We start from the raw sequence: 13997 nt of genomic DNA on the forward strand, positions 1-13997 counted from the left end.
TTAGGTAAGCCACGCTTACCTTGGTATGTAATTAATATGGCAAAATGTTATTAATCATATTCCAAATACTACAGAAGTAGGTGTGAGCTCCCAAATGTGCAAAATAACCAGGGAAAATAATCTGTGTTTCTGCATCCCTGTCAGGGCGATGGTAGTTCAGAGTGCTTGACTAGAACTCAGGTTCCCATTCACACCACACAGTTAAAGCACTATGATACCATTTTGATCGGTCATAAGAGCTGTTTGTTAAGGATGCTGGGAGTTGGAAGGAGATCCCTAATTCCCCTCACAGAATGTCAGTTCTGAGTGGTTTTTCTGGGGGTACGCATACCCCTAAACATTTTGTGAATCTAAGTTTGGCATCATTGAGGGGCAGTATTTAAACATGAGTTTGAACTTGAGTTTGACCAAACTGCGGGAGGCAGTGGAAGACAGGAGTGCCTGGCGTGCTATGGTCCATGGGGTCAGGAAGAGTCAGACACGACTAAACAACAACAATTTAAACATGAGTAGGAAAATGAGAGTTCCCCTAAACATTTTTTTTTAGAAAAATGGGTTTAACAATCAATCCCTCTTTACAGCAACTCTTGAGGGTAGCCGCTCTGTAAGCGCAACAGGGGTCTCCTGACGACTCTCAACTTCTATAATGAACTACAGCTCCCAGAATTCCTTGGGGGAAGCCACGAGTGCTTAAAGTGCTATCACAAGTGTTTTAAAGTGAATGTGGTCTCCATAACCCTCACAGCCCATGAGGCTTGGTGAGTGGTGACAGAATCCGTATCTTAAGTCACAGTGTAACGTTCCTCACGTGCTCAATTGATAATATTGGGGTTGGGGAAACTAGAATGCCTGTGATTTTGCTTGCAACTGTGGTCTATTTTTCAATGACGAGAGAGAGAGAGAGAGAGAGAGAGAGAAGCTGTTTCATAACTGACTGGCAGAGCAGCAAATGAAGAAAGCTGGAATTAGGGTGAGGGAATCCCCCTCAAGGAGCTAACACACAAGAAACTGGAGCAGGCGGAGGGTGGGAAAAAGAGAAAGGGAGGACGAAGCACCTGCTCTTTGCACAAGTGCATAAATGCAGAAGATTTGGGGAGAGTCACATGGCCGCGCGCTGTTTCCTCTGCCCTTGGGTTGCCCTTAATTCTCCTCCTCCTCGGATTTGGAGCTGCGTTCGCCGACTCCGCTTCTGCCCCGGTGCCTAATTCCCTCGCCTGAAAGGTCCCGTCTCCCTCCACCTTCTCCCCCGGGCCCGGCCTTATCGATCACGTTAATGGTGCTGCTGCTGCTACAAGCTGCAGCTGCCGGCGCCTGGAAGTGCTGCAGCGACTCCGGCTCGCCTCCCCTGGAGCTGCATTGCATTGCAAGCACCCACAGAGCCACGGAGCAGCCGGGGAGCCGAGAGGGGGGAAAGGAGCCGGGCGCCGAGGCCACCTGACTTGCCCCGCGCCGCCTGTGCACATTCCAAAAGCAGCCCGTTCCTAATAAAGAAGCGATGGGGATCCGGCACCATCTCGCGCGCCTTCGCCTCTCCCTATAAATACTCTCCCTGCAAAGAAAACAAGCTTCGGTTGCTTCTGTCCTGCCCGGCCCAGACTCGGGCTGACCGGCAAAAAAAAACCCAAAGCAAACCTAACCAAAGCAAACCAAATAAAGAGAGCGAGAGAGCGCCGTCGCCGCCGCTGTGGGAGGAAAGAGAAGCCAAAGCAACTGCAGCCCGAGAGCCTGAGGCGAGGAGCGCCCCTCCTGCACACGAGCTGAACCGGCGAGATGCCCCGAGTAGATGCCGATCTCAAACTGGACTTTAAAGATGTCTTGCTTAGACCTAAGCGAAGCAGCCTCAAAAGCAGAGCAGAGGTGGGGGTCTTTCCAAACGAGCATGCTTTTTTCCCTTAATACTTCGCATCTAATTCCGGTAGATAACCTTTTTTTCTCTTTTTTTGCATTTCCCAAATTAACGGATTAATGAGCTCTGTCTGCTTCTCTCCCGCCTCTTGTCTTTCCCGCTGCGGCACCGAATAAAGCAATCCGAATCCGGATTCCCCCCCCCCCCATTTGTTACCTCACGGGTGAGGTTAGGTGTATCTTGCGTATTAAGATAAAATCACACGGCAGGCAGCACTCCCCCTCCTCCCGGCTTTTCCTTTGCAGGAACATTTGCCTCCTTGCAAGGAAAGAGAGCCCTTGCAAACTTGAAACGTGAGCTCCTCGCTTCCCACTAAAAGAACTGCTTGTGCTGTCCTGATAGGGGCATCTGCCTAAAACACGTTTTAAATTGTTGTTGTTGTTGTTTTTGCTGCTGTTGCTTTGCAAGAAAATACAGTGCATGGAAGAAGGTGACCTAGAGTTGGGTAGAACTGTGCTCGGAATTGTTTTGCACAGAGGCGCGGAGAAACTGCCGGCGTGACACATCATTTGCTGGCTAATGGGTGGACGGGAGGGGGGCCCTGATGACTCAAATTACAAGCCATGCATCGCAGTTTCAAGGGAAAGTACTGTAATATTAGGGAGAAGCTGTTTTGTGAGGACAAGGCAGGTCAGGACACACATTATTAACGGAGGGGAAGCTTACATTTTTACTTTAGTTTTTTTGAAACTAGCATGAACTTTTAGCTTTAGCTGTGTGTGTATGTGGTTGCAAAGCATCAGTTTATGGGATGTTCAACATATAAAGCATATTTAGTTAATTAACTTTTAAATATAAATTGACGTTTAAGCTCCCATATTAAGATTTCGAAAAGGGTGTGTGTGTGTGTGTGGAGGGAGGGGAATAGCTACATCCATGAAGGTCTGCAATGGTGGCTAAATGGAACTTCCATGCTTACAGAAGGAGTGTGCCACTGAATGCCAGTTCCTTGGGGGGGGGGACAGCTAGAGAAGGCTGTTGTGCGCCTGCCTTGTCTAGTTGCCCAGTTTGGGTAGCAGGGTGCTAGGCTTTGATGATGCGCAGTTGGTCTGATCCAACAGGGTTCTGAATGCGCAGGCATACTCAGGTTTTCTACTGGGGGGGGGGGGGAGAATAGCTTGGTCAGTTGTCAATAAAAGCAGCAATCTTCTTCTTCCTTGTGTTATTAAAATCCCTGCAATCTAGTTTGTGGTTGGATAATTCGCACCATCATATTGGAATGAATGCTTTGCAACTGCAGGCTGTGTAGAGACACCTGTTCTCTGATAGGCCAGCAACCATTGCTACTGGTAAAAGCATTTTAAAAAAAAATACTACAGGCATTATATCTCTGTAACCAGAATAGTGCTTTAGGAAATCTCTCTGGAATGTGGAGTTGCATATCTATTGACCCAGTAGGCTTACCATGGCCTACATGGTAGGATCTACCTATCAACTTAGAACAACATTCCAAAAATAAGTGGCACTTTTGTATTGCCTTTTCTATTCTGTAAGAACTAAATAAAATTACCCAGCTTTTTTTTAAATGAGAAAAATAGCTTTAATTTAAAACCAACTTTTTGTAGCCATCGTTTCAGTGGAAGGAAGTTTAGGCTGCTTTAAAATATACATGCCATCAGGTGTTTTGCATCTACACCCAAAGTGTTATATGTAATGTTTCCAGCTGCGTATATCATGCAAGTAAACGAGCCAACAGCATTTTCCTGCGAAATAAGGCCACATGCTTGTTTATTTTGGTGTAATGGGTAGAGTGGTTATTGCATCCAAGTAAGAATTCAGTCTGTACGCATTTACTTTAGAATAAGATTTCCATCCAACCCCTATTAATTTAGGCCCTATTTAAGATTTTCTTCAGAGTAAACATGGTTAGGATTGTGCTGACTTATTTAGAGCAGATCCTTTGAAATAATTGGTGTAGGTCATGACTTACAAGTCCATTGATTTTAATGGGTCTACTCAGTATGACTTAGTTGGCTACCAACCTATGGGTTGTAATTGTGTGTAGAATTGGGTGGCATGTTTGTTTAGGATTGACTTTATTTTTTTTTAATTAATTTTTATTGATTTTACATAATAAGAGTTTACATAATAACAAAGACTATACACATACATAACATATTTTTCACATTCTCCTACCCCCCCTCCAAGAGCCCTCTCCTCCCACAAGAGAATCCCCCGAAAGGTAGGCAATCGAATGTGGTTCATTTCATAGTTGGGTCTCTACCCCCCCCACCCTCCTTCCCCCCAGAGCCTCCCCCTGCCACCAAGAGGTCCCAGGATGGCAAGGATAGGAACAGGCGAGTATCCACCCAGCTGTTATCCAACTTTAGCATCCAAAAACTATAAAAGAGAAAATAAGATAAAAACAATGACAGAAAATAATAATAATAAAAAAACCCACAGCATAAAAATATATATAATAAAAATAAAAACAAAACACACAACATCAAAAATTTAAACCTTATCTAATTTCCTAAACATTGTCTCTTGGGCTTCCCCAGACCCCCCCCCCTTTATTGATTTTCATTTGCCATCCATCTTTACAGTTTTCATTATTTACCAACCATTCTAATCTCATTTAATTTAAAATTGTCCATTTAGCCAATTAATCAGATTATCAATACATTTTTTATTTGTTTGCTTATATATCTCCATTCCATTCCCCTCCTTCCCCCCACACCCCAGAACTCTACCTGCCACCGAAAGTCTCCAGGATACGAAAGGAAAGAAGGGATGTTTCTTTTCCAGCTGGTTCTCCCCCTCCCCCCTTCCCCCCCACTCCGGAAGTCCCCCTCTGCCACCAGGGAACACCAGAACGGAGACGACCACAGGGGGAGGGTTAGAGCACCCCGCTATCCCATTATTCATTCTTCCCAACTATACTAATCTCCTTTCAAATCTAAAAAGAAAAACACATCTCTATTCTACTTTCCCTCCCTTGCCTAAATTTTTTCTGCAAGAACTTTCATACTTTTATAAAATCTATATCTCATTTTCTTAATCCATTTTAAATCTTATCTTCTAGTTTTAGCCTCTTCCCCCCCCCCCCTGTTCACGGCACATCCCTTCTCGGATCAGCAAATTCCATAATCCATAAACCAGTTTCAAGACCATTTTAGCCAACCTTTAAACAAAAATCCTTTTTCCATTCACCCCACTCCCTTTCTGCGAAATTTTTCATGACCAAATTCTCCATTCCCTCGCTGTTGCCCCTTTATTGTTTGTATCATCCACTCAATGTAAATAATCCTCTCCCACAGTCTTTGTTCCCTATGGGGATTCTGAAGTCCAGACATAGCTTCTGCTCCCCCTTCCATGGGAGCGTCGTTCCCCTGGCTCACGTGCTCAAAAACTTTTTCCTCTTTCTTCTCATTGCAGACTTCCTCCTGATCAGAAAGCTGACATACTTCTCGCTTTCCTTCTATTTCTTCTTTATTCTCTTGTTCCAACGTTTTTTGTCCCTTGTCCCCTTGAAGAAGTTGGTTCGTTTCCTCTAATTGAGCAATCTGTTTATGTGTTCCGATAGTAAGTTCCCATAAGAGTCTCAGAGTTTTTTCTTTGAATCCAACTGTATAATTGTATGTTGACATTTTTGTACTCCTCTCAAGGACACAGTGCTATCCCAGAGCACAGGAAGTGTTAGTGTTTTTCATTCAATCGCCATTTTTTCAAACTGGTTACAAATATATTCACAAATTAAAATCCATTACTTGATTCTAAATTATAATCCAAGGGGAGTTTTCATAAGCAACTTTTGCAGCTCAGTTTGTCAACATTGTTTCAAAACTCCCTACTACACAAATCTTGCTGAGTCCGTCAGGACCGCCGATTCCAGCGGTAGTAAGAGACTCTTCTCTCTTATTAAATCTCACACTCTCCCCTCTACCTTGTCATCAAGGGGAGTTTCAGCACAGTTCTTGCAGATGCATAGATATAGTAAATCCACAAATGTCTTGGCAATGGATATTTTCTTAACTGTTTCCACTTTCAATCAATATGGGGGAGATCGGCTTCCGTTTTTTAAATCTCCTCCCGCTCCAAATTTAAGTTCCAATAAGATTTTTAAGCTTTCTTACTCACGGACATCCACTTTTCAAGTCCTTTTTCTTTGGAGGTATTCACCGCTCTCCGCCTCCGTAACGGAGCTTCTCTCTGCGAAGGCAACAATGGTGCTCAAAATGGCCCCGCGACTACAACCCTCCTCGCTCCGGAGCTCTTATTAGAGCCTACCAGAGAGTTGGGGAGTCCGAATTGGGGCACCGCTGAGACTTTTCGTCCCTATAACGCTCGATATAGGGCTCTATGGGGTGCAGCGTCGCCCCCGCTGCTTCCCCCCCCTTCGCAAAGACAGGCTGCCTCGGCGCTCGAGACAGACCCCACCGGACGGCGCTGGCGCTGAACCGGAAGCCCTGTTTAGGATTGACTTTAAATTCTGTTTGCTTGCCACATTCCGTTCTGAAACAATGGAGAATATTCTAAATTAAGGGATATCTGCCTGCTTAGTTTGACCCTACTGCTCATGGTAACATATAAGTTGCTTTCTTAACAATTTCACAACGGTAGAAGGCAGAGAAAATGTGGGAATTTGGCCACAGAAGTCATGGGTAATTAGAGTAACTCTGAATATGCTGCTTCTCTCTCAGGAAAATGAACACTAGCTATTGATTATTTGTATAATTCATAGGAGATTCTTCATGGTCCACAAGCTAGCTCTCAGCATTGCTGTCAAGTTCTCCCTTTTTTAAAAGGGAAATTCCCTTATGCTGAATAGGCTTCCTTGCGAGAAAAGGGAAAACTGGACAGCTATGGCTCGCAGATGTATGGGATAAGAGTGGGGAAGGCAGGTGTGATCCTGCTCTTAGATGTTCAGTTGAAGGTATTAAAGGGGAGAATGCTGCAAAATAGGGACCCGAGAACTTGGGTAACAAATATGTGGGTAACAAATATTTTAAACCTTTTCAACTCATCCATTTATATATGGTTGGCTATTGTATTAATTCCAGATATCACTTTACTTCTAATTCCTGACTTGTAAGGATGAGTCTAGGTTGCTGCCAACGAAAAATCAGGGAGGTTGGGGAGACATTGGTTACAGGTCCTGCTTGTAATGAATAAGGTCCAGCATTATACAATTACCTATTAATTATTTACTTGGGAGATGCATAGTCTGCTTTTTAATACACTGCTTTTCAAGGTAGAGAACAGCAGCTAACAGAAAATATAATAGTGTTTTCACATCATCTTGGCTAATAGGCCGAGAAGTGATAACAATAAAACCATCCCCAAACTGAGGCACAGGAACAAATAAAACCATTGGGCATAATAAACAGCAGAAGCCTATTTAAAAAGACAAACCTATAAAAGCTATTTAAAAGGGGCAATGTCTTGTATGGAACAGTCAGCTGGTTCTATAATCTGTGAACCACCAGGCTAACTGATGATCAAACTGAGCTGGATTTTATTAAGTACATATGGAAAAGACGCTCTCTCAAGTAAAAATAAAATAAAAGTAAAAATTGAATTTATCCTGAAAGTAAACTGGCAACCAGTGTAGCTCACATAAAATTAGTATTGCTTCCTGCATCTAACCCCTGTAATCGAACGTGACTGTTGTATTGTGGACCAGTCACAACTTGTGAACAGGCTTGAAGTGCAGTACGATGGTCAAACCATTCTCTTTCAGGAATAAGGGTAAGCAGTTGAAAAGGTAAAGGCTGATAAAATGCATTCCCGTCCACTGTTTCAGTTTAAGCATCCAGAAGGAGACCCCAAAGCACTCCAATACAGCAGACAGTCCTAACTGGGGAATGCGAACCCTTTGGTAGCATTTGCTAAGAACCGCTGGTGTCTGTGTGTTGATGTTAGAGCTATGCATTAAAGGCCCTCGTTCAGCCCATTTGTGGGCAGAGAAATTGGGGGCCGTTTCACCAAATTTGTATAGAGGGAGAAGAAATATTGCAACAGTTATTGGGGATGGAGCGTACCATTAGTGGTGGCAGTAGCATGGCTTTTTGCTTTTTCCCTAAAGGTTTGTTGTTGTTGTTGCTACTTTTCATGCATTGGGCATTTCATGGCATTGGGCTGGTGATTCCAACACATTGTGTGTTGGAGTGCCAAGTCTCAATTTTAAAAAAATGGTGGAGAATATTTGGAGAAAACTCTTCAAAGTGGGCATTTCCAGTTCAGCTCTAGGTGATTTTGAGAATTTCAGGTCCTTAACTTACTTTAGACCAGACAACAGCTTAAATGGGATGTAGTAGAAAACTAGAAAAAAAGGAACTTGGTTTGAACATCTTGAGGACATGTTCCTTATTGGATAAACGTTAAATCTGGGATTGGCTTACTTAGAAATACAATTTTGCATTTCCTTCCTTTTATGTTTACAATCTTAGGCCTGTATTTCTTTCCTGTATTTCTTTAAAGACTGATTAAAATATGCATTTTTTTTTACAGGTGGATCTTATGCGTACTTTCACATTCCGTAATTCTAAGCAAACCTACACTGGGATCCCCATTATAGTAGCAAATATGGACACCGTAGGCACTTTTGAAATGGCACAGGTTATGACTAAAGTAAGTGCTTTTTAATTCTCCTGCAAAACAAAGAAAAACAAAACCCTGAAGCATGTTACCTGAGCTGGTCCATTGTTTCAAACAAACAAACAAACAAACAAACAAACAAACATATTTGAAGCAAAAGAATTTTAGATTCCAGTTTTCTTTTGACTTGCCTGTGTTACAAACAGGGAAAATAGGAACAAAGTCAAGCACTTCTAAATACCTGTTAAACCATGGATATGACAACAGTGTCTCATACTGAATGTAAACAAATTGTGAAAAAGACTACAAATTGAAAGTGGAGACACTATATGTAATTTTCTTTATTTGCTTGTTTTGTTACACAAGAAAATCTTTAATAAAAACTAATTTAAAGATCCCATAACATATTCTTGTTTTGTAGCCATGTAGTCTTTTGTGTGCGTTGCTGCCTGAGATTGTAGGGTAATACCTGGTTTCTTTTTTTCTAGTATGCAATGTTCACTGCAATTCACAAGCATTACTCTCTGGAACAGTGGGAACTGTTTGCAAGCAATCACCCAGAATGCCTAGAGGTATATTTTCACACTATTAATTATTAAGTGCAGCTACTGCTTTCTAAACTTGGGAGTTTGGGGAAAAACTGCACACATACAAAATGGAAAAAGAAGAAAACAACATGTGTTGGTTGCAAGAAATCGTTTTGTAAGGGGAGCAATGACGTTCTTAAAATAATTGTGCTAAGTGGTTTATTCAGCATTCCTATGGGGGATATATATAACAGAACATTAGAAAGAAAGCTTAGCTGTAGCAAAAGAAGTTAGGGGGGAAGTGTGTTAACAAAGCTTTCTCCAGTAAGCTAAGAATGAATGCATGGGCGTAGCCAGGATTTGTGTTGGGGGGGCAGGACTTTTGTTAGGGGGGCAGAACCAACATGCTTGGTCTGTTAGTTAAGTATTTATATTGTTTTACTTTATCTACAGGGGGCAGCTGCCCCCCTTGCCTATGCCCATGCCCATGAAAGCATCTTTCTTTGAACAACATTACAAGAGGTAACAGTTATGAGATTTTTAATAGAATGTTGGCAGTGAAATTGAAATGCATGAAATAGGCATTGTTGCATTTCAACAAAATTAGACTGGAGTCAGGGAACATAATTCTGTAAGTTCAAACCAAGACTTGCAAACATATATTTGATGCAACAATTTTAATTAGCCCAAATGTCATTATGATAGATTATGAAATTCTTTCTGAAACAGCATGCACTTTGAGAATTAGGGCCCAGGCAATAAGATAGAAGACAGATAACAGTGAGAAAGAAAGATTCCCTGAAAACTTTGGTAGTACTTGTGATAAAATACCGGTGTGTGTGTGTGTGTTCTGGGACATTTTTTTTCCAGAGCAGGAGTGAAGATACCATTTGCCAGGGCACCAACATCATTGAAGTGAATGAAGTGATAATGAAGTTTTCAAGTTTGTGTCAAATTAGCATAGAGTAAGTTAGAGAGTGAGGAAAATAATCCAAGCAGGCTAGATATGTATTTCATTTTATTTGATGGCACTAGCCTAGTGAAGCTGCCTTATACTGAGACAGGCTGTTGGTCTATCTAGTTCTGTATTGTCTACAGTGACTGGTTCCACTCTTGTTTTACTTCCAGTGAGTAGGAAATTCAATTCCAAGTTCAGTTTTGTGTGACGGTGTGTTGAGGAAATAAGAGGGCTTAGATCCTGTTGATCCATAGCTTCACCATTACATCCCAACACACCCTTGAAATGCCCAGTTTTCCCCAATGCTGACAAATGACCTTCCGAAGTCTTCTGCTAGGGAGACCTCCAGTGGTGTGAATGCCATCCTACTGGTGGTCTCCCTCTGTCATGGCAGAGCACCACTTAACACTGCTGCCAGTGGCTCCATAGCTGGCCTTTGGCTGCCTTTTGGGTTGCTATGATACCCATCTTTAAACTGTGGCTTAATATCCTGGCTTCTTGGCATGCTGTTAACTGTAAGGTAAAGGGAGCCCTGACCGTTAGGTCCAGTCGCAAACAACTCTGGGATTGCGGCGCTCATCTCGCTTTATTGTCCGAGGGATCTGGCGTACAGCTTCGGGGTCATGTGGCCAGCATGACTAAGCCGCTTCTGGCGAACCAGAGCAGCGCACAAAAACGCCTATTTATCTACTTGCACTTTGACGTGCTTTCGAACTGCTAGGTTGGCAGGAGCTGGGACTGAGCAACGGGAGCTCACCCCGTCACGGGGATTCGAACCGCCAACCTTCTGATCGGCAAGCCCTAGGCTCTGTGGTTTAGACCACAGCACCACCCGCGTCCCAATGCTGTTAACTGTAGTTTGCACTTAATGTGAAGCTATGGTTAACTTGTGAGCCAAATCCTGGCTTGTTTTGGAATGACAAAAGTGGCTAGAAAATATGCTTGTTTGCAGCAGAGGGAATATTAAAAACAGCTTGAAAAGAAAACTAAAATAGGAAACAGTGTACAGTATTCAAGACAATGTTGTAAAGGACCATGGGAGTGGGAAATGATCTAAGAAAGAGTTTGGATATGGGACAGAAGCTACCAGGATTTTTCTTTGCCAACATTACTGAACACAAACGGGTTTTTATAGATAGAAAAATTGTAAATGGCAAAGAAAGGAGGACATAGTGTTATATGCTCCAGAGGAATTAATATCATGCATAGATTAGCAGACTGCTTAACTAGGAATGGAAGATTTTGATTAATTCTCAGACCACAGTTCCAAGCTTCAGACACAAATTCCAGCATCTCTTTCATTGCACTCGATCTTCAGATTTGGCCAAATCTCTTCCCCCAGCCTGGAGGTATACGCTAACATTTTATGGTCCCAGTCGGCTTCCTCTCTCAAATAGATGCACAGAAAATGTTCTTGACCTCGTTTCAATAAAAGCAGCTGATGATCCCTCCCTCCCTCCCTCTCTTTCCAGCATGTAGCTGTGAGCTCAGGCAGTGGCATGCCCGACTTTGAGAAGATGAGCAGAATCCTAGAGGCCATTCCCCTTATCAAGTACATTTGCCTGGATGTGGCCAATGGTTATTCAGAATACTTTGTGGAGTTTGTGAAAGCTGTCCGCATCAGATTCCCCAACCACACAATCATGGTAGGTATGATGAGGAAAGTGGAAAGGTGGATGGGTTTAATTCGGTGAGATGTTTTGTTGATTCAGATAAGCATGTTTCATGGAGGATGGCCTGGTGAAGAAGAAGACAGGGTCCCTGCATCTGTAATAGTTGTATAGAGGAAGGAATTTCAGCAGGTATAGCTTGTCACCTGGCCACTCCAGTTTCAGGCCATGCAACTACTGTGGTCCCAGTATTTCCACAGAACTGAATTCTTTACACATCCTTCTATTAAAGATCACTATTGCTGTCATTCCCATTCCCCAAATGGGTTCCCGAGATTAAAGTGCAGTAGCTATGATCCAGCAATGTGACTTGGAGAAAAGAGGCTGTAGCTGTAGTGTTAGAGCAGATGATCTGCATGAGGAAGCTCCCAGGTTCAATATCCAGAACCTTGGAGAGCTGCTACCAGTCGGTGCAGATAGTCATTACTAGGCTAGATGGACTAAGGATCTAGCTCAGGCATCCCCAAACTCAGCCCTCCAGATGTTTTGGGACTACAATTCCCATCATCCCTGACCACTGGTCCTATTAGCTAGGAATGATGGGAGTTGTAGTCCCAAAGCAGCTGTAGGGCTGAGTTTAGGGATGCCTGATCTACCTTCCTAGGCTGTTCAGCCGTGTTCTTTTCAGCCCACTCCCCCTGTTTGACTGCAGAGCATTATTAAACTCAAGGGATTTTTGAAAGCTGCTTCTTGGCAAGAGGATTTGGTGATGGGGGAATGCTACGTTAAATCACAAAGTTTATGCATAGTTTTGGATAATGATGTGTTGAAGGTTGCGTAGAGTGGAATTGCAGCATAGTGCTAAGGTAAATGTTTCATCAGCACAAGGATTTCTGCTTGTGAAATGGAACGTTCTCCCTTTCCCTTCTCCCCATGTGCCTCCTAAAACTGTTATAGGTGTCCCCCTCCCCCAGTGCCCTCAAGGAGCAAAATGTCTTTGGTTGATCCAGGGCATAAGTTGGCACAAATATCCTATTACAGTAATCACCCCCCCCAAACACACACTTTAAATTAGTGTGGTTGTTTGGGAAATAAACTCAATTTCTTCATATAAACAAAACTGTATATGGAATTTTGTATATTTTGTATATTGAATAACAACACTAATAACAATAATCCCGTTAACCCAAGCATTTGTTCAGCGTTTCGTTCAACTTTGGATTGATGTTCTTGCCTGTGTTTCAGGCAGGTAATGTGGTGACTGGAGAGATGGTGGAGGAACTTATTCTATCCGGAGCAGACATTATCAAAGTTGGAATTGGACCAGGTAAGCTGATTGGCAGTGCACAGTGAGAGTGCAGTTTTATATTTATGTGCCTGGGACGCATTTTTCTGAATTCATGTTGGGTATATTTATTCTCTGAGGATTTATTTTCCTCTAAGAATCCTGGGGACCTGGGTAGCCATGGCTCACTATGATGTTGGTATAGTCTAACCTTACATTCCATGATGTTGGTATAGTCTAACCTTACATTCCATAACCGGGTACTCCTTTTTCCATTTGGATATGGGGTTCAGAGCAAAAATGATGCTACAGAGAGTTTGGGTTGAGGAGATTGTGTTCCCCCTGCTAAATTGCCTTGATTGTCTCCTGCCAGAAGTCAGTGATTTGCCGAATAGTGCTTGGCAGATTGCATCTTCTGAGGCTTACATCTCCATATGTGAAATGGGACCAGTAGGATCCTGTTTTGCTGGGCCGCTATAGGGTGAATAAAACAAGGATTGCCATGTACTTTAAACACTAAAACTGCTATAGGAATGAATGAATGAGAATAAATAAATCACCACAAGTGATTTATTTATTCTCATGTGCCCAGTGATCAAGCTGTGCTATAGTGCATGAAATAAATTGCCCATCTTTCAAAATTAAAAGCACCTTCAACCAGGTTGTCAACCTTTTTGATTCAACGCCTCCCTTGGCTAACTACATTCTGGGCTCAGGAGCCCAGTTATGTCACCCCTTGCCTAAAGAGCTGGCAGCCTCTCACCCTTTTTCAAACACTGTCCTTTGTGGAGTGTTCTCTCAGCCTCCTCTCCTCTTTCCTTGGGAGTCCAGTCGCTGCTGCCGTCCCTGGTCTCTGAGCTGCCCCCCCCCCAAAGAGAGGTGCCTTCTCACGCTGTCTCACAGGGGCCTAGGACTTGTCTGACCATTCCCAACAGCAAGGTCTGGTGGACTGGCTGGCTGGGCTCCCTCGCCTGCTTGCTCGCATGCTCTGAGGCTGCCTCAGCTCCTGGCAACCAGCACCCCCTGGCCAGCCCCAGAGGCACCATTCAGCTGCGGAGCCTGTAGCCAGGGCTGCTGCAACAAACAGCCGTGCAAGCCTTTGGGAGGCAGAGACATGAGAGGGCATCAGAGGAGGGAGGGAAGGAAAGAGGGACACAGGGCAGTGTTGCCC

The 13997-nt window shown here is 43.3% G+C and overlaps 1 protein-coding gene across 2 annotated transcripts in view; it reads left to right on the forward strand.

The window, feature by feature from the left end:
* Window positions 1–1364: 1364 nt before the first annotated feature.
* Window positions 1365–13997, forward strand: part of GMPR (guanosine monophosphate reductase) — a 28574-nt gene continuing 15941 nt past the window's right edge. Inside the window, exons 1-5 of one of the 2 annotated variants that reach the window (XM_035124751.2) lie at window positions 1365–1857; window positions 8360–8479; window positions 8935–9018; window positions 11404–11577; window positions 12787–12868. In XM_035124751.2, the coding sequence (XP_034980642.1) occupies window positions 1771–1857; window positions 8360–8479; window positions 8935–9018; window positions 11404–11577; window positions 12787–12868 (547 nt within the window). In that variant the 5' untranslated portion in view covers window positions 1365–1770. The other variant, XM_060277962.1, reaches the window with a different exon arrangement.

This window comes from Zootoca vivipara, chromosome 8 (assembly GCF_963506605.1).
Source record: "Zootoca vivipara chromosome 8, rZooViv1.1, whole genome shotgun sequence".
NCBI lineage: Eukaryota > Metazoa > Chordata > Lepidosauria > Squamata > Lacertidae > Zootoca > Zootoca vivipara.